Source organism: Diorhabda carinulata, chromosome 5 (assembly GCF_026250575.1).
Source record: "Diorhabda carinulata isolate Delta chromosome 5, icDioCari1.1, whole genome shotgun sequence".
In the NCBI taxonomy this organism is placed as follows: Eukaryota; Metazoa; Arthropoda; class Insecta; order Coleoptera; family Chrysomelidae; genus Diorhabda; species Diorhabda carinulata.
The window spans coordinates 26,268,383-26,290,948 of NC_079464.1; the positions used below are offsets into that span (position 1 = coordinate 26,268,383).

Below are 22,566 nucleotides of genomic sequence, written 5' to 3' on the forward strand. Positions count from 1 at the left end.
ATTTGGTATATTTCTTTTCCTTGTCAATAGGATATCATTAAAAGACTTTTTTACAGAATTAATATTAACCGTTTCAAATTTTCCAATTCTTTTATGTAGATATTAGTGTTGCATCGGAACTCAGAACTGAAGAGACCTAGTACCATAGATAAAATACTAATTGAATTTACTATACTCGGAACTAATGTACATTGTCGACCTGTGAAAGCTCCATCTTTCACCGGGAAAATATTGATTTAAGTTTGTTGGGTGATTAATTTCACGATTAAAATGTTTTTTAAAATTGCATTCTTGAGTATTTTTAATGTTTATTTAACAAGCGCTGCCCTTTTCCTATGGAGTACTCATGAACTTAACATATCCTCCTTACAAGAATTTTCCACAAAAGAATTTGCTGATATTGTACAAAAATTGAAAATTCCAGATGTATTTGTTTTCCAGAGTCCAAATTATTTGTCTGGTAATATAAAGTCTGCGATGAAAGGATTTTATTCGATCTATAGTCCAAACGGAGTTTTGGAGTATGATAACATAATTGGTATGTATGTCTATAAATTATTTTTGATGCACCATGAAATATTTTTGTGATAATGGATATGAACTAACTTTGGGATCATGAGCTAGCACATTTAGACTGTGTGGTAAAATGACTAAAATTGCATTTACAAAATTTCCAATGTTGTACTGCTCATTAATATAGGAAGTGAATTTTTTATAAATATATACAAATCAAGAAAAAATCAAATTTTTTTGTGTGCTCTATATTCAATTAATGAAAAAATTTATTAAGATTATTCTATTTTGAGTTTTAGATCATATAGTTTTTTTATGGATATAATTTTTCCTAAAACAATAAAATACCACAGTTATGCTTGGATTTCAACTTAGGTAGCAACAATATATTGTGCACTAGCAATTATACTATTTGGTCATATTTTTAATTTTGACTTTCAGAACTTACTGGAAACTCTGAAGAAGATTACAATATCATTGAACAAAATGTACAAAATTCTACTAATTTCATATCAGTCATTATAATTCCTAACTATGAACTGACTCGTTCAAAACGACAACTTGATACCACTGATACTAATACAGATCAAACTACTAAAGATATTCCTACAGGTCCAGTAATTTATAAGACAGTCAATGTCATTAAAAACGATATTTATGCATTACTATATTCTTCTAAACCTTTACTGTTCAAAAAGGATGATTCAGAAATATATTTAGGGAATGTAGCTGATGATATGATTATTTACGATACACGATTAAATATTAATATTCCTCGAAGTAGCAGAGGAAAGATTACATTAAGATTTAGCTTTTCTTGGCAAAATGGATACTGGTACATGCCGTCTGTGAAGATTACCGATACACAAAGTAATGGAGATTATAATTTGTCTGCAGTTGAAAATATTTTTGCTCCAAAGTCTTTTTCTTATCATTGCAATGGTGAAACAGTATTCAGAGATAATTCAGGTGTGGAATTACGTTTGTATGACTTACAAGTTCAGATAGATTCGAAAAATGGAAAATTTGGAGATGTAAATGATTGTGTCCCATTCATTACAGTACCCATTTGGTCTGGACTATTCATTTCATTTATATTAGGAATTGGTTTGGTAATAGCTTTGACGGCTATTATGGATATCAAAACAATGGATAAATTTGACAATTACAAAACTAAGAATTTGGTTATTACAGCATCCGATTAAAATATTGTTTTGTCAATTTTTTCATGTAGCTTATCTTTCAGCTCTGTCCTATTGAAGCATGTCATGTGGATGTTATACCTATCGTGATTCTTTTGTCTGTGATTTTATTTTAAGTGTAACAAAAAAGAAATATAATAAAATTCACATTCTATCTAAATGTTTATATCTTGTTTCATTTGAATACCCTGTACATACAAGTACTATTAAATATATCTTTATACGAGAATTGCTACTTAACTTTTGAGATAGACAAATAACAATAAATATTTATGATTGGATATGGGTTTATAGTTTTTCAAAATATTACCCATTAACATTTTGGCTACGTTACCGGTCCCTGGGTATATGGAAATTGCAAATGTTTAAGATTTGCGAAAGCATAGACATTACAATTTTTTATTCTGGCGCGGGAACAGTCCTGGGTACATATTTACATACACATACAAGAGCAAGCAATCGGCATTTAGTATTAGTTGTATTTCAATTGCATGTGTGTAGAATGTGCTAGTGATCCATACTGTATCTGTGGACAAACGGAAGACCTAAACCACATTTTTTTCGGATGCTCCATCAATCACCCCCAATTTTGATTTATATAACAAGCTAATTAAAATAAAAATACCTACATCAATTACATTATCCAACATTTTAAACGGAGAAAACTACACCATTATAAAGCTAATCATGAAATTTATCAAAAAAAAATGAGATATAAACAAAAATAATAATTATAATACACATATACATTTAAAACTAAATATGAAAATAAGTCGAAAGAGAATCCTTCCTATCAAGACCCTGGTTCTAATTTTCCTAACCGAGGCAACAACCCAAATGAGAAATGCTCGGCCGTTGCCCCTGAGCCAGAAGAGTTTTAACCTTTTCGTGAGCGCTAGTCTTCTGAAACTTACCGTATCTTTTTCATTAAGTTTTAAAGTAAATAAGAATGGAACCTTATTCAAATAGTAATAAAACAAGATTTGGAAAATTAAGTTCATATTTTGTTTCGTTGAAAACCTTACAAGTAAAAATAAATAATGAAAACGATGATAAATATAACAACAAATGAATTAAAATGTATAACAATAAAAAGACGGTTTTTTCACTTATTTTAACAATATGATGGGATGAGTAGTTGAGGAATACCATTTGCCAGTGGCAATTTATGTTTTGGGCATACAGTCAGGCTAAAAAATAAAAAAAATTATGAATATTGTTGGAATACGTATGATAATTACACAAATAAAAACTGGTGGTCTTATTGAAACTATTATAAATTCAAAAAATAATTGTTGATTCGGTAATTCTAGATCAGCATTGAGACTGTGTTATTCGATTGCATTGAATTAAATAGATATACAGGGTGTCCCAGAAATTGCACGCCAGGCTGACACGGGAGGTAGATCAGCTTTAGATCTATCAAATAAAAGCAACATGACCTCAGTAAAAGTTTTTTAGTTTTCGAGATATTAACACTTTTAGGTTTTTTCAGAAAATCTCTACTTTTTGCCCTATTTTTGTCTGTTATGGGCATAAAAAACCTCTAATTTATAATTCTATGAATATTATACCATTTTTAAAGAGCACTAAGTAGGCTAGTTTTTGAGAACATTTTCTGACTCAGTCTGGTACATTTTTTTTTCACAGTCGCTAACCAAACTTTAGTTAAGGTTTTCGCTTTGAAACAAAAGGTAAGATTGAGTTGTTTTTTTTGTTAATGTCGTGCTACTTTTTATTAAAATGAATACTGGGTTGTCTCAACCAACTATTAGTGGTAGCCCAGAAAAAAAAGAATTATAAATTAGAGGTTTTTTATGCCCATAACAGACAAAAATAGGGCAAAAAGAGATTTTCTGAAAAAACCTAAAAGTGTTAATATCTCGAAAACTAAAAAACTTTTACTGAGGTCATGTTGCTTTTATTTGATAGATCTAAAGCTGATCTACCTCCCGTGTCAGCCTGGCGTGCAATTTCTGGGACACCCTGTATAAATATCCTATACCTAAATATGCAGTTGAATAAATATAAATACGAAAGTGGTTCAAATATAAGCCGGAATTTTGCTATAAAAAATTTTATTATTTAGTTGCAAATTTTTACAGTTTTTCTAGATAGTCTTCTTCACACTCTATACACATTTGCCACCTATCCGGAAGCATTCGGATGCTTCTTTCGTAAAAATGCCTCGGGTTATCACATAATCATTCGCACCCGAAGGATTCCACCTGCTATTGCTTCCAAATCGCAATCGGCCAAGTGCCTCTTTCAATGAACTAATTAAATAATAGTCGCTTGGCGACAAATCGGGACTATAAAGAGGTGTTTCAGTGTTTCTCAACCCAATTCGTTCAACGTTTCCATCGAAAGCCGAGCTGTCTGCGGTCGCGCAGCAATATCGCACTATTCATTGGAATATAGCATCGTTTTGATCTGTAGATAGGTTTCACAGTGTTTTTTAGAAGGTTACTACAATACTGTGCGTTAACAGCTCGTTGTTGAGTGAGAAATTCAACCGCAATTACTCCTTTCATGTCACAAAACACGCTGATAGTGTAACTTCCGCTTTAACTGGCGCGCCTTCATTCCATAGAGGCGCGATTACTTTCCGGAATATAGTGGTATACCCTCTGTGGTGATTATTAGCTGCAATCAATTTCAATCTCCTTCTTACCGCTGTAGGAGTGAATTTCTGCTCACAATTCAGAACTCTTGGCACTCATCTGGTTGAAATTTTGCGTTTACCGATCCGTTCAATAATTATTTGCCCAATACTACCTAAGCTGATCCCAATTCTTCAGCAATATCGCGAACAGTACTGCGTTGGTTACCCAAAATGAGTTTTTTTACAGCACTGACGTTCTCATCGGTAACACTTGTTCTGGAGCGCCGCGCATATGGCGAGTTTGTCACCACTTCTCGGCCTTTTCGGAAAGCGGAACCATGGCCTTCCACATTTGATTGCGGGCCCTGTAACCAGGATCAGACTCGCCCTCCCCATTTTTAATATTTGCGTGCTATCGGTATGTTTTGTTTCAAAAATTAAATGGTAATTTTCTAATCCTTCAAAAATTTTTTTAAAACTGATGATAATTGATAATAATTAATAATTAGTGCTATCAGTTTAATCTAAAAACTAAACTTTAGTGACAAAATTTTTGCAAACATAAAATAAATCAGTTATTTTTATTCTAATGAAGGTAAATTTTCATTTTGAGATAGATTTCCTTTAATGACCAAGATGTTCGATATTCTATTTAATCATGGCTTTCCTAACTTTCATTTCACTAGAATAATTGATAACGTCAGAAAAGTTAACAGTTTTGACCAATTCACACTTAATTGCCAACATTGCCAGATGGTTCAGGCGAGTTTGGCTTGTGGTGCTTCATTGCCAAGTTTTCAGTGAATTCGAAAATCTACTAAAAGACTGATTAGCGAAGCCTGAAGGGTAATATGCAAACGAGATTGGCAGTTTTAAGCTTCAGTTCCTCGAAGTCTAGATCCATGAGCACTAAAACTGGAGCAAACAGTTTACAAATTCCTTCACAGTTTACAACTTCCTTCGCAGCTTACAAATCTGGTTTTCAAATTAGCCATGTTGAACTCCAAAACAAGAAAGACAACAAAAGATTTGAAATCCTGTGAAACTTGTTGCTCGGACGTATTTTCAACAATAGATTTTTTTTTGAGTGTGGATTCTGATATAATGCCAACTGCATCGGCGACGTGTTTTGTTTCGTTACGGATGGTTTCCCATGAATCTCTTAGGAACTGCAATTTAGTTAACAAATCTTAAATCAGTTGGGTTTCTGTGTTTAATTAAATTCTTCTCCTTTGCATAATCTCATGTTTTTGATCAATGGAGGCCAATAGCTCGTGCTAAATGATGTTAAGAGGCATTTAAAAGACCTGGTGAGGAAAGTAGGGGTGGGTAGGCGCCTGGTAGAAGTGGAAAGTAAAGGGAGTGTGTAGGGCCCGAGCAGGCGTTGTATGCAAACATTGCAAACAGTAACTAGCACGAGCGTTTCCAATTAAATAGTAACTAACCTAGAATCTAGATTTTACATTAATTTACGAAACTTTGACATTTTCATGTTTCAAAAGGGGCTAGTGGGACCTGGTCTTGTTACCGGAGTTGTACCAACCACACTCTTGTGGGGGACCATTCATACACTCTTGAAGAGGCAATCATCCCCAAATGCTCGAACAACTTTCGATAAATTTTCTCGGATTTTCCATTATCTTTGACTCAAAAACCGAATAATGATTCGTTGCTCAACAGACCCTGGTATATTATCTATATTATCATATAGACTAACAAGTAAATATTCAAATTTCCATAAGAACTATCATTTATAATTTCAAGCAAATGATACTCACTTCTCACCAATTTCCATTCCTTCCACAGTGATTTTCTTCAAAAATATTTTGGGTGTAGTCAAAATCCTCCATGTTAATGGATTGAATAAACTACTGTTGTATTTCCATTCTATTTCAATTGCTTTTAAATGAGGAACTGGATCTGTTGCTACGACCCCTGTGTATAACTCCCCTGGTTCATGGAACCCACTTATGAATCCTATAGGCTCTGTTTTGGATCCCCTACCATCGCTTGTACCATGCATGGTGAATACCAATTGACCTATTTCACCACCGTGGGCTCTACTTTGGTTAGAATTTGACACTTGAACTGTTATTCTGTAGTGATGTTCTAAAATAAACAACTGTATCAAATATATTCGAATATTACTTGTTATTTATCGATGTTGGAAATATTTTTGTAAAAAATTATGTTAGTATTGTGGTCTTTTCAATAGAGATCTGTAAAAGCGGAAAAAAGAAAGCAAGAAGGTCGTTTAGGAAATACTCATCATTTTTGTTTGAGAATTTTCATGGGAAAGTGGAATTATGAGGTAGGGATTATACTAGAAGTTTAATAATTTTATTTTTCATATTATCCTCATAAATTTCATGTGTGTGAAAAGCTTGCAAGAAGAGTACAATTTGAATACAAATATTAAGAATGAGCGTTTTTACTTTTGTTGTTGAAGTTTGATAGTTCATGATGAATGTCAGCTTTCACCTCTTTAACGATTGAATCATAGTACTATTTGTATTTTGGTTAAAAATACTAATTTCATGTTTCTATCAAATGAGTATCATTCATATCATTAACATGAGGAATTGAAATGAACAAATTGTAGTATAACCAACTCCTATCATTCAAAGCTCTAATCAGAACAGAAGGAGCAACAAACCAAGGATCCTTACAGAAGGAATACAGAAAGAGAGAGAGAGAAATGTTACAATTTGTAGACAAAAGCTTGTAAAAACTAAAAAACAAACATAAAAATAAATAAAGATACAGTCGATAGCAAAAATTAAACCAGTTTGCAGCTTGTCCGGAATGAAAATTATTTCGTTTACAAAGTAGAAGACACTTTTCAGTAAATATGCTCTGAAATTATTGCGGAATGCGAAAAAAGATGATATCGATTTAATTTCAATTAGCAAGTGCATTTTTTTGGATTGTAAAATATTGAGCTCTCAACTAATTCTGAACAGAGAAATTGGAGATGCGTGCTTAAGAATTAGGTAAAAGGATTCAAAAATAATCAAGGAAGGAAGAGTTAGAATTTTTAAACTGTCAAAGAATTCCCTCAAGTGAGCCCTTTGAGTAAATATCCAGCATCTCTCTTTTGTAGTTTAAAGATTCGCTCAAATTGAGTCGCACCACACGTACACCAAAAGGGAAGGGCATATCGGAGATGCGACTCAATAAGGTCATAATAAACTGTTAAGGAGGTGGATAATTTCCAGGAGAAGTTGTAACTACTGACTAGTTTCGACGTCATTACGTCTCATCAGAGCAGTTTAACAACACTAGTTCGTGCTTGAACCCGAACTGAAAACAACGTCAAAGAGTGTCGCTATTTGGTACATGTATAAATCTAACGCAGTCGCTGATAATATAGATTCCGATGGTAAATGAGGTGTGTAAAATGTATCAAAATACAGGTTTTCTACTATTCACCTCTAAAATCGAAATACAATATTTCGAAAATGAAATCTGCCATTTATCAAAGGAAAAAACAACTACTTTCCTGGCTAATTGAATTACAATATCGACAAAAGGGTCGTACGACATCACTCTCTTCAGAGGAGATGTAATTTGATATTCGTCGAGGCATTAGCCAGGAAAGAAATATTTAATTTCGAAATGATTTCAAAGGTGAATATAAATATGTATATAAACATATATAAATGCTCCTAAATGTTCTTGATTTTTGGTCTCTTCTGTTTTGAAAATAGTTTTTTTTTAATGATCTTTAAATGTTTGTTATAAAATTGACAAGATACATACTGCAGAATGGTCGGTTTTCTCCTGTAATAAAATATTGAATTCGGCTGGTATTACTCCATTTACTTCGCATATAACGATCGTAGTGTTTTCTGCTGTGAAAACCGAATGGAATACAATTATCATTATTTGCAGAGCAACCGAAACACCTTCCACTCGTAAAATCCTAAAAATATCAACAAATTTTCGGTTTCTGTTTCATATTTTCAAATACCTGTAAAGTGTTATACTATAATTATTAAATCTGTGTAATCTACAATATCATCTTTTACACTTAATTAATTAATCTTGTTTATAGTCCTTGGATGGCAATAAAACTTTCAATCCATGACCAAAATAATTCTCATCTGCACTGTCATGGCATTCTCAATGTCCGTAATAATGTCCAAAACGTTTCCCTTTTGGCACGCGAAGCAAAAGCAACTTGTAGTGTAGTGAAATATAGATTTCACTTTATTACGTTTATCAAATAATCATTCAGTCCATTGTCCATTTTAACCCGTTCATCAAGCTCTTCAATACTTTGGTAAAACCATTCTTTGGGCTTGATTGCAAAAATTGACTAACTGTATTTCCAACAACTCCTTTGGATTCAAATTTTTCCTCCACAAGAATTTTGCAATGGATCTAAATAAATAATTATCCGACGTGTAGGCAGCAAGTTCTTTGATCTATGCATATGTGGCTTAGTCTGGTCTCATCAGGGAAGAATTCGCTTTCATTTAGCTAAACCTGGATATTTTTCTAATAAAATCATATATATTCGGTGTTCACTATAAAGCTCGACCAACTGGAATGATTCCAAAGTACACTAAATCTTCATAATGCCACCATACACACAACAAGACTTCCCGCCCTAATCGACCTCTCATCACGACTGGTTCTGGTGATTGTCCTTTGTCTAACAACTGATTTTCCACGCTGTTTAGATAAATATATTTTTCATCGCAAGTAATAAAACGATTATCTTTCGAAAGGGAAATGAGCTGTTTACACACTCGATGTTACACTTGAATCTCGGTTAATTTCTGTAGAAATATCCCATAGATCTTCACTTATTATTTTTAATGGAGATGTTGGTGCCTTGAGAGGGTCCAAGGGAGTCCAATGGAAAATCAGACAAAGGAAATTTACCAAACCCCGTCACAAAGAGAGGTCGATTCGAACGAAAAGTCTTGTAGTGTGTCTGGTGGAATTATGAAGGTTTAGTGTACTTACAAATCATTCCAGAAGGTCCAGCTATCAATGTCGAGGTATACAGTGGACAGCTCATGCGAATATATGAGGCTGTGTCGAGAAATATCCAGGTTTAATTGATTGAAAGCAACAATACTAAGCCACATACTGCAAAAGTTACACAGAATGAGATCAAAGAACTTGGTGGTATCGAACTCCTACCACATCTAGCATTTAGTCCGGGCAGATTACTCCAAAGAAGTTGTTAAAAATGCAGTGCGTCAATTTTTAGCATCTACGCCCAAAGAGTAATTATACTAAGATCACAAGAGCTTGCTGAACATTGGGTTACAACCATAGAATACGATGGGCTATATTCCGAATATTAAGGCTTTCTTTTTGTATGATTACTTAATAAGCAAAGTAAACATTATTCTGAAACACCAATAATTATTTTGATGTTAATTTTTTTTGTTATTAAGTAATTTCCAAGTCGTAATTATTATATTGTAGTGAGTGATAGTGAGTGATAGTGTAAAATAACCAAAAAATGACAAACAATGTTGCAGAATAGAGATGAGGTAAGCATAAGTGATTCTAACAAAGAAAAAAGCAAAGAAACTACGAGGATGAAAAAATAGAGTATCTGTGGAAGACTAAATGAAAACTATGGAGGAAGAATATCAAAGAAAGGAAATTAAAACGTTTTACAAAGAAGGTAAACATATAATAAAACAAAACGAAGGTACTGCCACATATATAAAAGACAAAGAAGAAAACCTTGTTGATGACGAAGAAGAAAAAAATTAGAAGTTGAAAAGAATATTCCGAAGAAATATTTAATGTCAAAAATGATAGAAACGAAAATGCACTCGAAGAAATAGCGAATGAGGATCACCTTGAAAAAGGCTTTACCGAACAGAGAAGAAGTTGAAAAAGTGATCAATAAGATGAAAAACAATAAAAGTCCCGGAGATAATTCAGTAATAAAAGAACAAATAAAACATGGGGATGAGCAGCTTAAAGAAGAAATTTTCAATTTACTTTGTCAGATTTGGAAAACCGAGACAATACTAGAAGCATGGAAAAAAGCCATTATATTACACATATACAATAAGGGAGATAACACATTGTGTGAAAATTATAGAAAAATAGCCTTGTTAGACGTCATATACAAAATATTCGCATCAATTTTGAAAAGAAGATTGGAAATATACGCAGAAAAATTGGTAGGAGAGTACCAAGGAGGGTTTAGAAAAGGCTGAGGAACATCCTACCACATTTTTATGATAAAACAGAAAAAAGTTAATCCAAATATTACGAGAATTAGATAAGAAACAGAAGAAGCAAGACAAAAAAATTCAAAGTACATAAAGCTAAGATCAATCACTATGTAACCTGCCTCTCTTTTGATGTTCTTAACCCCAACATCCCCAATCCTGAAGAAGACAGATATCCAGATCTACGAAAGTTCGAATTTATAAGACAATTTTAAGACCCACTCAGACATAGGCCTATGAAACCTGGATAATGACGAATAAAACTAAACAGAAATTGGAAATCTGGGAGAGAAAAATATTAAGAAGAATTTTTGAGAGAAAGCAAACAAACCTAGGATGTGATAGACTTAGAACGAATGGACGAAGACAGACTCTTAAAATTAGTGCATGGAAGATACTAGAGGGCAAGAGGAAAAGATGTAGACCAAAAAAAACGGTGGAAGAAAGTAGTGGAAGAAGACTTCCGAGTAGAAAACATCCAGAGCTGGAGAGAAAATGCAATGGACGGAAAGAAGTGGAGAGAAATTACAAGGCTATGGACCTAAATGGCATAGCATAAAAGCCTATATATATATATATATATATATATATATATATATATATATATATATATATATATATATATAAAGACTTATTTTGCATACAATTGAAAAATATTCTTATAAAATCTATAGTATGGCATATTAGCAAACCCATAGAATAAAAATATGTGACAGAAATATTGAAATAAATATTGATTGACATAAACTGAATTTTGTTTTCATCACTTACTTGAAATGATTGGCACGAAATCGTTAAATATTTGCATTTTGAGTCTGGTGTTATACTATCTAAAAAATATTCGTGGCTCCTCACGTGATTGCACGCCAAATATTTCTTAACTCCTGAAATTATGAAAACAAATAAATTATTACGTTTATTTTGTTCATCCCCCAGTATTTAGAAGCAGTTTAAAATACAACAAGCTTGTTCGCATGACCCTCGTATACGCTAATATAGATAAATTAAAATAACATTAACACATTAAATTGACAATGATTTCGATAAAGACAAAACTAATATAAACATTTTGAAATCTATCAGTTGAGTGAAAACAGCGAAAAGCGATAACATAAAATAAACAAATAGAAGAGATTGATATTTGCCTATGAAATGCCATTAAAATTATCAGAAGATAACCGTTGATGTAGTTTAATAAAAAACCAGAAAGAAGTGAAGCATATACAGTGAAACATGAAATATCCCAGAAAATATGGATAGAAAGAAGGAGGGAAGTAATTGAAAAATCAAGTGGGAAAAAGAGAAATATAAATAGGGAAACTGGCTCATTGAAGAATTTTGTTGATAATACTAGATTGTTCTTTTATTAAAAATAAATTACTATAAAAAACAAATGTAAAAACAATCAAAATAAAAGTATCACTAACCATTGAACAAACTTCCATTTGCATCTCTAATATATTGAGTTACCCCTTTAGTACAACCAGGTTGATCAGTGCCTCCGTTAGGATAATAATCAACATGTCCAATACTTTCTAGTATTCCTAGACCTCCTCTAATAAATTGACTTGCATCGGTATGTACAACATCAACATATTTTGCTGCCGTTCGATCCAGTCGAACTGGAGGTTTAGCTTTTGAGAAATGAGGCTCAGCAGGATCCATACCGGTTATCCTACCAAGAGTTAGATTGAATTCCTAGAAAAATTAGATAATAAGATGTCAAAATTTCTTGATAAAATTTTCAGAATTAACAGAAAGTGTTTATACAAGCAGCAACTATGAATTGGATCGTTTCTGTTTACCTATGTATAAATGTAGTTTGCTGTATGTGGGATAATATTTTTTTAAATAGGTATAATATTTCTAAAATCCATATGAAGAGAGATATTTTCAATCCCATCGATGGTAAACGCCGCCCAATAAGGTGTTTATTTCTTTTATAGATTCAAAATTTATTTAACATTATTTTTCCCTTCAAAATTCGTTAAGGAATTATTATAATTTATAATTATTATAATTCTTGAAAATAAACTCTTTGGTAGCATTGACGAATCTACTTCTATGTATGAAGTACATTCTTGTTTTGTTTTGACCACGTGTAGAAGCGATCAAAAATGGATCTGTATAGTGCAGTTGCATGTGATGGATGTTACTTCCTTGCGAAACTTGAAAAGCATTCAATTCCGGATTTGGTTTCCATGCATTTGACGAACCTTTTTATTCCTCATTGCAAAAAGTCTATAATTTAATTAGTTGGGAGTGAACAAATCATAGTAGTAATAACTTTAATATGTCTCGTAAGCAACTTCGAACTATACGATGATAATAAAATATAAATATTCTCAGAAACGGAATTACTTTCTAGTTCTTCTGATTGATGAATGATCATCCTTACCTTCTGCAGTGTATAACCTATATAACCACATAAATGAGCTCCTAATGAATGTCCAATTGCGTGAACGTGATCTAGATTCTTATAAGTAAATTTAGCTAGATCTGCCAATAAATACGCAGTCATAGCTCCTACAAGTCTTATATTAGCTACCGCTTGAGTGTACGGTGGTCCAGAACCCCTCTGCCAGTCTATTATAATCACACTACAGTCTTCTAGGCGCAGAAGTGCAGTTGCAATTTCTTGTATCTGAAATATTTCAGTGTCTTCATACAAAGCTGTTTTACGTCATGAAAAATATGAACTACAAGATTTTCATGAATAAGCATAAATTAATTTTTGATTTATTTATATTGGACCAGGATACTTACCCATCCAATCGAACCACGTTCCATATAACCATGAGTTATAATGTATATGGGTTTTTCTGGATCAAAATCTGTGGGATCGTCATAATCGAAATCATTCAAATCCATAATTATGGGTTTTACCGGATTCTGACGAGTTAGAAGAAGATACTGAGGTTCAATCTAAAAATTGAGGTTGATGGATGTATCCAGAGTTAATTCAAAAGATATCTGCGTAAACATGAACATTGACGCAAAGGTTTTGTAAGAGCTTCACGAGATAGAAAGATATATGTTAAAATGATAAATCAAAAGTACTGATGTAATTTGTAGGATAAAGAAGTTAAAATATTACCAATAGAAGCGCTGTAAGGATGAGGTTCTTAAGTTCATGAAAGTGAACTGAAAAATAATTGCAGAAGAAGATCGGATTGGAATTTCTTATATAGGCCTCTAGTGAATCGATAAAGGGTAATTGTTGTTTAATTCCATAAATATGTCCCTCTCCGATCGATTCTTGTAATATTAACTATTCGAAAAGATTGTTTTCGTTTGGCTGATGTTCACATGAAAGAAATGGTTTATTCATGTACACTTCGATTGTCATGTTTAACAATATTAAGTTATCAGGTAAGAATTTACAAAAAAATATCAACCATTTCAGTCCAGCTGATTCGAACCCGTCTGTAGGTTACAAGATATGCTTGACCATTACAGCGGACCATCTTTTTTCTTTTCAATACAACTAAAGCGTAATAAGTCCATCACTCACTAATCCTAAAAAAATCTCTTTTTGTCGTTGTATCTATGACAACAAATGCTATTTTTATTCCATCTTTCTGAATCGACCAAGAAGAACTTGAGTTGATATGGACACCTAGTCAAAAACTTCCTTGGGCATTAGGAGAAATGCTCATAGTGATCTACAAGGGAACAAAGAAGGTAAAACGATTTGGAATTCCGATGTTATTACCAAATAGAACTATAGAATGAAAACATTGAAACAAATCGTATTGATTTATACTAGAACAACGAATTCCGTTGATTTCCGGTATGAAATCAGTAAAGATCCCGCAATGATTTGGTTGATAGATCCGTCTCCTGTACTGGAAGGATTAAGGGAGCTTCCCACGAGTTCAATTACAGGTCGGGTCACTTTTAAAATAATCCATAGTAAAACTTGAAAATACAGAGTAGAAGCAATACTTATAATACTTTTCTGATCTTCTTTGCATGGAGTGAATTAAATTCAGACAAAATTTTCCATTTAAATTAAGATATTCTCATGCTACTTCAAATTTCTGGGACAAAAATTCCTTTTGTAAGTTTTATCAACCACTCCCATAAAAGTTCAATGGGATTTATATTAGGCCTTTTTGCCAGCTTCTCTCTAAACATTTTGTCGAAACCATTGTTGAATTAGGTGAGCTGTATCAACAGGACAATTATCATGTTGGTTAATAAAATCGTTTCCATTATAAGTTTGATTAACCGATGGGAACATAAGGTAAACTTCAGAATTGAACTTTGCGCAAATTCTTCAACCAATACCATGCCCATTGATATTCATTCATCACAAAACGTTTACTGAAAATTTGCTGGACTTCCGTCAACATTTTGCTCTTCATATCTTGAATTTGGTGGTGTGTGAACGCGAATACGTCCGTTATTGCACGAATTGAATGTTTTTCATCTAAGAAGACAATTCTTTCCCAAAAGTCCAGATCACTATACATAAATTTAAGAGCAAACACAACCCTGGATTGCTTGCAATCATTTGAAAGCAATGCTTTTCTAACACTTACACAGTTTTGAAAATCCGAAGCTTCAATTCGTCTACAAGCTGTAGGACGAGATCCTGGAAAGTTTGTTGCATATACTGCACCAGCAGCCGATTCAAAGGGATGTTCTCTTAAAAAATTATTTAATTTTGTGCGTCATTGAAATTTTCCTTCCTCCACCCCCAACCTTTTAGCGCCAGTCTTTCAATTTGGCAATGAAGATATTAAGTACACTTTTACTTTCACTGAATTCAAATTAATTATTGAATTATTTGTCACCAACAATGGCATTAGGTAGAAACTCCAATTTACACAAGTAAAATGTACATTTTCTATAGTGAAAGATTTTTGTATTGTATTGGATGTTCTCTATGATTTATGTACATAGAAATTCATAATAAAATAATCGATTTTGTTTTACGGTATCTCATCTCAGGTAATGTTCTCCCAGACGTGTTTTATGGATGAAAGAACGGGAAATCTAACCGAATGTTGTTTCTGATAAATTTCAAAGATGTCCTACTTCCATAAGCAATAGTCCTTTATACCTCAATTTTGACAGTGTAGTGCACACGCCTTTCAATACAAAATTGTGGATCCCGTTTAACACCTTGAAGCTTTCGCAGCCATGTATGCACAAACAGAACCACCAAAGATGATGTTATTTCATTCAAGGTTCCAGTTCAACCGTTCTTTGCATAAAGCCAGTCAGTTAAGTCGGAATTTATGGAAATGGTGATGATTCGTAATGAACGTTTACTTTAACCAAGATATCGTCATGATAGTCTGAAGACGATGATTTGATTATCAAAACGCGCGTCGGACAATGCTAGTTTGTGTTGGTGAAGTGGTAGTGTATTCAGTCAATCATTTAGCGCCTATGAGTGATAGGAGGGATAAAACGGTATGAAGTAACCCCGAGTATTCTGTTTTTGTCACTTATAATAGTTCCTTACCTTTTCTATCTCTTCGGGATAGTACGCAACTGGTCGATTTTCTGACGTCCATGGGTAATTCAATTCGAAACAGCCATAAATTCCATAACATTTTGATGCTTTAGTCTCTATAACATTATCTTGAAATTAAAAAATATTTATAAAATAAGTCACACAATTTAAAAATTTTTCAATTTTTGTTTTCAAAATGTTCGATTTTTCTGTAGATTAACAAAAAAATTTATGAACTGCGTTTGATGGTTTGTAAAAAAGTTATGAACGATTACATGCGAAGAAGTACGTTTATGATCACATTTAAAGTTATAAAACTATATGAGATATTTCCCATATTTTTTTTCATAAATTCGCAGTAAAAACGAAGATTTATAAAAAAAATTAATCGAAATCGGATGATTTTTCGATTTTCTAGATCGAATGTATAAAATTACCGAAAATTGCAAATTTGCATAAACAAAACCAAACAATAGAAATTTCGTTGGCAGTGAGAGTGTTTAAATACTGGACATGTGATAAAGTGTGTGCAATACAATTGAAAATAAAATTTAAATGTTCCCCATTTTTTCCGTGTATGGAAAACATTTTATTCAAGGTCAAGCTTTTCACGATTATCAGCAAAACGGTAAGTTTTATCATAAAAATACCTCAGACAAAAATTGTAGATTATAAAATTATCTACAAAAAACGCATCAACACTTTTTCTCCTACGAGCCAACGTTTCTGAGATATAAAGATTCAAAAAGTTGTAAAAGTTATATGCTTCAGATTTAGTATCGTCTTTAATGGCTATAATGATTACACGAGAAATGCAAAGCATCAATTGATAATTTATTTAATGAAATTATGACAATCAGGTAACAGAAATTTCTTACAAATACAACAAGTCTGTTCATTTCAATGTTGACAGAAAAGTTAGCTGCCGAAAATATATTGGTGAAACAATTTAATACAACTTTTTGAATCATTATATCTCAGAAACAGTGGCTTGTAGGAAAAAAGTATCCATACGGTTTTTGTAGATAAATTTATGATCTACAATTTTTGTCTGAAGTATTTTTATTATAAAACTCACCGTTTCGCTGAAAATTGCGATTTCTTGACCTTTGACCTTAATAAAATTTTTTCCATACACGAAAATGATAAGGAACATTCAAATTCTATATTCAATTATATTTTAAACAATTTTATTGATTTTTAGCTTGATGGGAATTTATATAACTTCGAATGTCTAAATTTACCGGATTATTGTACTATTTTTATATTCATATTCCGGAAATTTATAGAACCTATACTTTGGCCATTTAGACAAAATAATCGTTATATCTAATCAAAAAACGAAACGGAGGAAATAAAACGAATAACAGATAAGATTCGTGAATTTACAAAGTTTTTCAAATATCTGGGAATTCTGAAGATAATTTAGGAGGTTATAAAATATCAGAGACTGTAAAAACATGAACTTTGATTATTCAACAAAAATAATCTTTATAATTTATCACATTAAATTAGTGCAAACAAAGCAAAATAATATAAATATATATAAAATATAATGCCAAAAATCTGATTATAGAAAACATATTTAAGGTTCAGCCGATAAAAAAAACCTGCAGTGAGTTGTTGGTTGGATATATTTGAAGAATTTCCTTCCATCAATAACCTATAAATATGTTATAACAAAATAAAAAAATTGATAACAAGTTTACCACGTGTACCAGAAGATCTACGAGGTCTGGCTAATAAATAACGAGACTGGTTACGAAAAAGGGTTTTAATATAAAAATTATTCTACATTCGAATGCTCCCCTTCAATATACTCCCCTCCCCTCGGCACACACCTTTCCATACGTTTTTTCATTGACTGAAATAGTGCTGGGAGTCTTCTTTGGTGAATGCCTTTAGGAGCTCTGCCGTTTCTTGCTTTACCGCTTCCATCGACTCAAATCGGGTCCCTTTCAAAGCAGATTTTATAAAAAAAGCCGCACGGTGTCAAATCTTGTGAGTACGGCGGGTGTTAGATCATTGGAGTGCGCTTACTGGCCAAATACTGTTTCACAGATAGCGCGTTATTGGCAGGCGCGTTGTCCTGGCGCAATATCGGACCGTTTTTTACGAACTCGTTCTCATAGTGTTGTCAAAACTAACAAATAGTAAGTCTGATTGACAGTGTGACCTTTTGGAACCCATTCAGTCATTGCGATACCGTTAATATCGAAAAAAAAACGATCAACATTACCTTGAATTTCGATTTGCTCTTTGGGCCCTCACTAAAGCGCTTACACCACTCAAAAAGACACGCACGAGTTAGAGAATTGTCCCCATAGGCCTCTTGCAACAATTTATAGTACTCAGTTGGAGTTTTATTCAATTTAACGAGAAATTTGAGATTGATACGTTCGCTACCTACTGCACAAATACTATAATAGTGACGGAAACGTGTTTTGGGACGTCTAGGATGCCCTCTAGGCGCGCAGTCTCGTTGTTTAATAGTCAGACCTCGTAGACTCCTCGTAATTGGCAACTGCTACTTAGTTTATAGCAAATACATCAACAATATTCGAACTCCAACATCCCAACAGATAGACCACCACGATGTTCGTCTTCCTCTCTAACCCACCGAAGCGGAATCTATGGGGGGAGGAATTATGTCGCCATCCAACATATGTTCCCATAATATAATGCTAACGGCACGCATCCCAGAGTCGATTTCTCTGAAGCAGCGTTTTCAGAAACTCCAGCAAAATCGCCGGTGTTTTCAAGAGCAATAACGTCAAAGACAGTCTCAAACTCGCTTTTAGAATATAGATTTTTATTGTTTTCATATTTCAGTATTAATGGTAATAATAAATATTTTTAAAAAGCTACTTCGACCTATCAAATTTATTATTCATGTTAATCCCAAGTAATATTGGAGAAAAATGAGTAATAACATTTTTTTTTCAAAATTCGATCGTACGTAAAATTAATCGGATTTCCTTAATAAAAAATTCTTAACTGTCTAGATTGGAAATAAATGTTTACGTACCTTGGCCTATTTGCATATAATAATAATTATATGAAGTGTCCTGCACAATGTTACTTTGATTCATCAAATAAAAAAGTGTTTGCATGAAAACACTCGAATTTTTGTCGAAGGCAACCATCGCAAACGGATAAAAAACCGTACTTAATAACTTTTTGATATTCCGAACTTCAATTGAGACAACGAGACATTTTACAAAAATATAGGAACTGTATTGCTTATCTTCAGTTCGAAGTCCAGAGGTTAACAGAGATTTAGTAAGCCATTTTCAAAATATTTTATTTCTCCAATATATGGAATAATAGAATACGAAACGTCCTTCGCACAACTGTGAATGAATGAAAATTATTTTAGGGAAACAAATTTATTATTTCACCCAAGACTGTTGTATAATGAACCCATTATACGTCTCTTGTATCTTGATTATACTCGACCTAATAATGACGCCAGAGATTTATGGATATAATCACTCCTATCAGGTACTTCCTTGATTTAGCTATAATATTATATTGTTTTGCTTAAAAAAATTTTTTAATTTTTGTCATGTAAACTGATGAATATTTTCAATTCAGTTCTATACATATAGAAAAAATTATTATTGATATTTTTTTTATTAAATTATGTTAAAAAAACAACTAAAAATGGATATAGAACAGTCACGTCAAAGATAGGCCCGCGGGCCGCTTTTGGTCCCTGGGCCGTATCAATAAGGCCCGCGATCGCAATGTGTGTTTTTTGGAGCTTTTACACTTCATTCGATTTTTCTACGGATGTTTTAAATACTCTTACTCTCAAGTCTACGGATATTTATAAGTAATTTCAAAGGCAGCGCGTGTCTAGACAAGCGAGAGACAAAGACAGTGTCCCCATCTCTTAGCAGCAAGCGGAAATATCCTATTATTTTTGTCGAGGACAATAGAATCTTCCACGTGCTTCGAGTTTAGACTAGAACCTTCCTTAACCATACTAAAAGAGTGCGTCGGCGCAACTTGAGTCAGTTGAGTCGAGTAATCGAAGCGATACGGATGGAGAAGGATTTTAATTGTACTGCGAAGTAGTGATTGTGAACGTATTGTGCATTTGTTTGTGTCGTGCGCGTGTGATATCCATAATTGTTGTGTCGAGTTACATAATTGTTACGATTTTGGCATAATGTCACAAAAAAAAATTGATAGTGAGTGCAGAGTTTTTCAGTCTAAATAGCAAACATCGCACTAGACTTACGAATGAACATATCCAACAACAACCGTATATTATATACTCATATAATTAAATAAATAAAATAATAATAATAATTCAGTTAATTTTTTTATTTTCAATCTGGCTCACCTACGAATTCAAAATTTAATATATGTCCCTTTGCAAAATAGAGTTTAACACCTCTGATATAGAACTTCAATGAATTTTCTTTGACACCACTAAAAATTAGAGTTGCTAAAGTTAAATTTATTGACGAAAAAGTTAAGTGAAGTGAATATGGCTTTTGAATCTCTTTGGAACTGGCCTCTTCAATTTCTTATTTCTCAGACATTTTGATATATTTGTTTCTTAATCATTTTCATTTTTTATCTAAATCAAGAAGATTTAGAAACATCCCTGTTGATGGGAAATGTTTTATATTAATAAACGACGTTATAAAAATAAATGATTTCTACTATCCATTTCTAGAATAATTTCGAAAATGTATTCTGCCGATTTTCAAATGAGAAAATAACTACTTTCCTGGTTAATGCCTCGACGAATATTGAATTACATCTCCTCTGAAAAGCGTGATGGTAATAGGCATTTTTGTCGATATTAACATCCCCAATTGCTCGCAATTTGTAAGGAGAGGTTTGTAACCAATGACTAGTTCATCAGTCTCATAAGAGTGGTTTAAAATCTTTTGTTCAGAGCTTGAGACCCAAACTGACACTACTACCAATTTCCAAATCTCCAAAAAAGTGAAAATTGGATCTATCTATGGAAACTTGCGTTCTGGCTGAGTTTCAATGACGAATTAACAGCTTTCAAAAAAAAAAAGGTTAGAATTGATTGCTTGAGGAGTTAAAAATCTGATAATAAAAGCAGCTAAACAAATTTTCAATTAATTCTTGATTGATTTTGCTATGAATGGATATCAAAAAAGATCGAAAAAGTGACTCCGTCCAAATTGACTTTTTTTAAATCTACAGTGACTCCCAGCTCAAGAACCAATAATTTCTCATAAATTCTATTTAAAAAACTTGCCTTTCGGAGTGGTAAAAAAGAAAATAGTATATTTTGTATGTTGTAGGTATTTATTCAAATATATAAATTATTATTGTTATAAGACTAGTTTTATAATTAAAATTAAATACTTGTAATTTGTATAATTTTAATGGGAGGGATTTACTCGATGGATTGACAGCAAATTATCAATATTGGTCTTGAGTTCTGTAAGGAATAACCGCAAATCTCCCCGTTCAGTGATATTCAATCTGCTCCATTTATTTATTTAATAAGGCACTTAAACTTTCTTTAGTACAACTCCTCTTAGTCCATTTCTAGTTTTCAACCTGCAGTCAAAATTTATGAAACCTTCTTTTAAATGTCACTTTCAGCTCCTCATTAGTGCTTAGCTCGAGTAGCTCCTCTTGTAATATCACATTCTCCATTTCCGTTTTTTCAAATGGATTTATGATCCATGGTGGTATTTCCATAGACAGAATCTGATTTTAAAATCATCAAGCAGGGCAATCAAATATTGAACGTATGCCTGAATGTCTTCATCAAGGCATTCTACCTGTGACAAGTTTGAAAACTGAAAATTCACGCCAACCAATATTTTCCTTAATAAATTTCAAAGAACCACGTAAAGCTGAAGTGACGGTCTTTGTTTTTAGTAAATTGACTTTGTAACTGTAAGTTGAGATCATTACATTTTTTGAAATCTGTCAAGTACGCGATGTTTGCTTCAAAATTGATCTTTACTTTCCAGAAACTGAGAAGTAAATACGGTATGTAATAGCAAAAGTTGGTAGTCTTCATCAATTGTGCACATATGCGCGTATATAATTGGTGCAATCTATTACTCAAATTTTTCGCTACTGGATGTTGTCGGTGAATAATATAGTGAATTGCAGTTACCTATAATTATTTTAAGACGGTTTATAAATCCACGATATCACTATTGAATTCAAAAGCAATTGAAATTCGCTACTTCTGTCGTATAAATTAGGATTATGAACCCGGTTTTTGATACTTGACAATAACTTGATTTCGATCTTACAAATCAAATGTGAAGTTTTTTAAAGGTTTATAATAGCCGCAAAGAAAATAACTTCAGTGGGGATAATACAATCTCTTAAAGAAAAAAGAAACTAGCGGTTATAATAGTAAACATTTTTTTGTTTTGTTTAATTCTATCTATTTTTATTTTAATTCTAAAATATATGCATAATAATCAAACAAAAATAGTAACAAGAGGAAGTTTGCGACGTTACTCTCTTTGAGATGTCTCCCGATTTACGAGGGCCATTTTTTCTTGACCCTCCCATATCTCCGAGTAGACGCGA

The 22,566-nt window shown here is 32.6% G+C and overlaps 2 protein-coding genes across 4 annotated transcripts; one reads left to right on the top strand and one right to left on the bottom strand.

The window, feature by feature from the left end:
* Positions 1-59: 59 nt before the first annotated feature.
* LOC130893811 (V-type proton ATPase subunit S1-like) lies at positions 60-1,879 on the top strand. The gene is made up of 2 exons (XM_057800206.1): positions 60-538; positions 955-1,879. The coding sequence occupies exons 1-2, from the start codon at positions 271-273 to the stop codon at positions 1,716-1,718; spliced, it is 1,032 nt and encodes a 343-aa protein (XP_057656189.1). The 5' UTR covers positions 60-270; the 3' UTR covers positions 1,719-1,879.
* Positions 1,880-2,697: 818 nt separating this feature from the next.
* Positions 2,698-19,272, bottom strand: LOC130894035 (pancreatic triacylglycerol lipase-like). 3 transcript variants are annotated; one of them, XM_057800560.1, is made up of 9 exons: positions 19,034-19,272; positions 16,015-16,133; positions 13,302-13,460; positions 12,934-13,179; positions 11,963-12,233; positions 11,307-11,419; positions 8,083-8,245; positions 6,099-6,429; positions 2,698-2,905 (listed from the first exon to the last, which is right to left on the bottom strand). In XM_057800560.1, exons 1-9 carry the CDS (start codon positions 19,149-19,151, stop codon positions 2,830-2,832), a joined length of 1,596 nt encoding a protein of 531 aa, XP_057656543.1. In that variant the 5' UTR covers positions 19,152-19,272; the 3' UTR covers positions 2,698-2,829. The 3 variants fall into 3 exon arrangements, with proteins under 3 accessions (XP_057656543.1, XP_057656544.1, XP_057656545.1); XM_057800561.1 differs by having other exon boundaries at positions 16,015-16,121; positions 19,034-19,228; XM_057800562.1 differs by lacking the exon at positions 19,034-19,272 and adding an exon at positions 18,245-18,439 and having other exon boundaries at positions 16,015-16,121.
* Between the last annotated feature and the right edge of the window lie 3,294 nt (positions 19,273-22,566).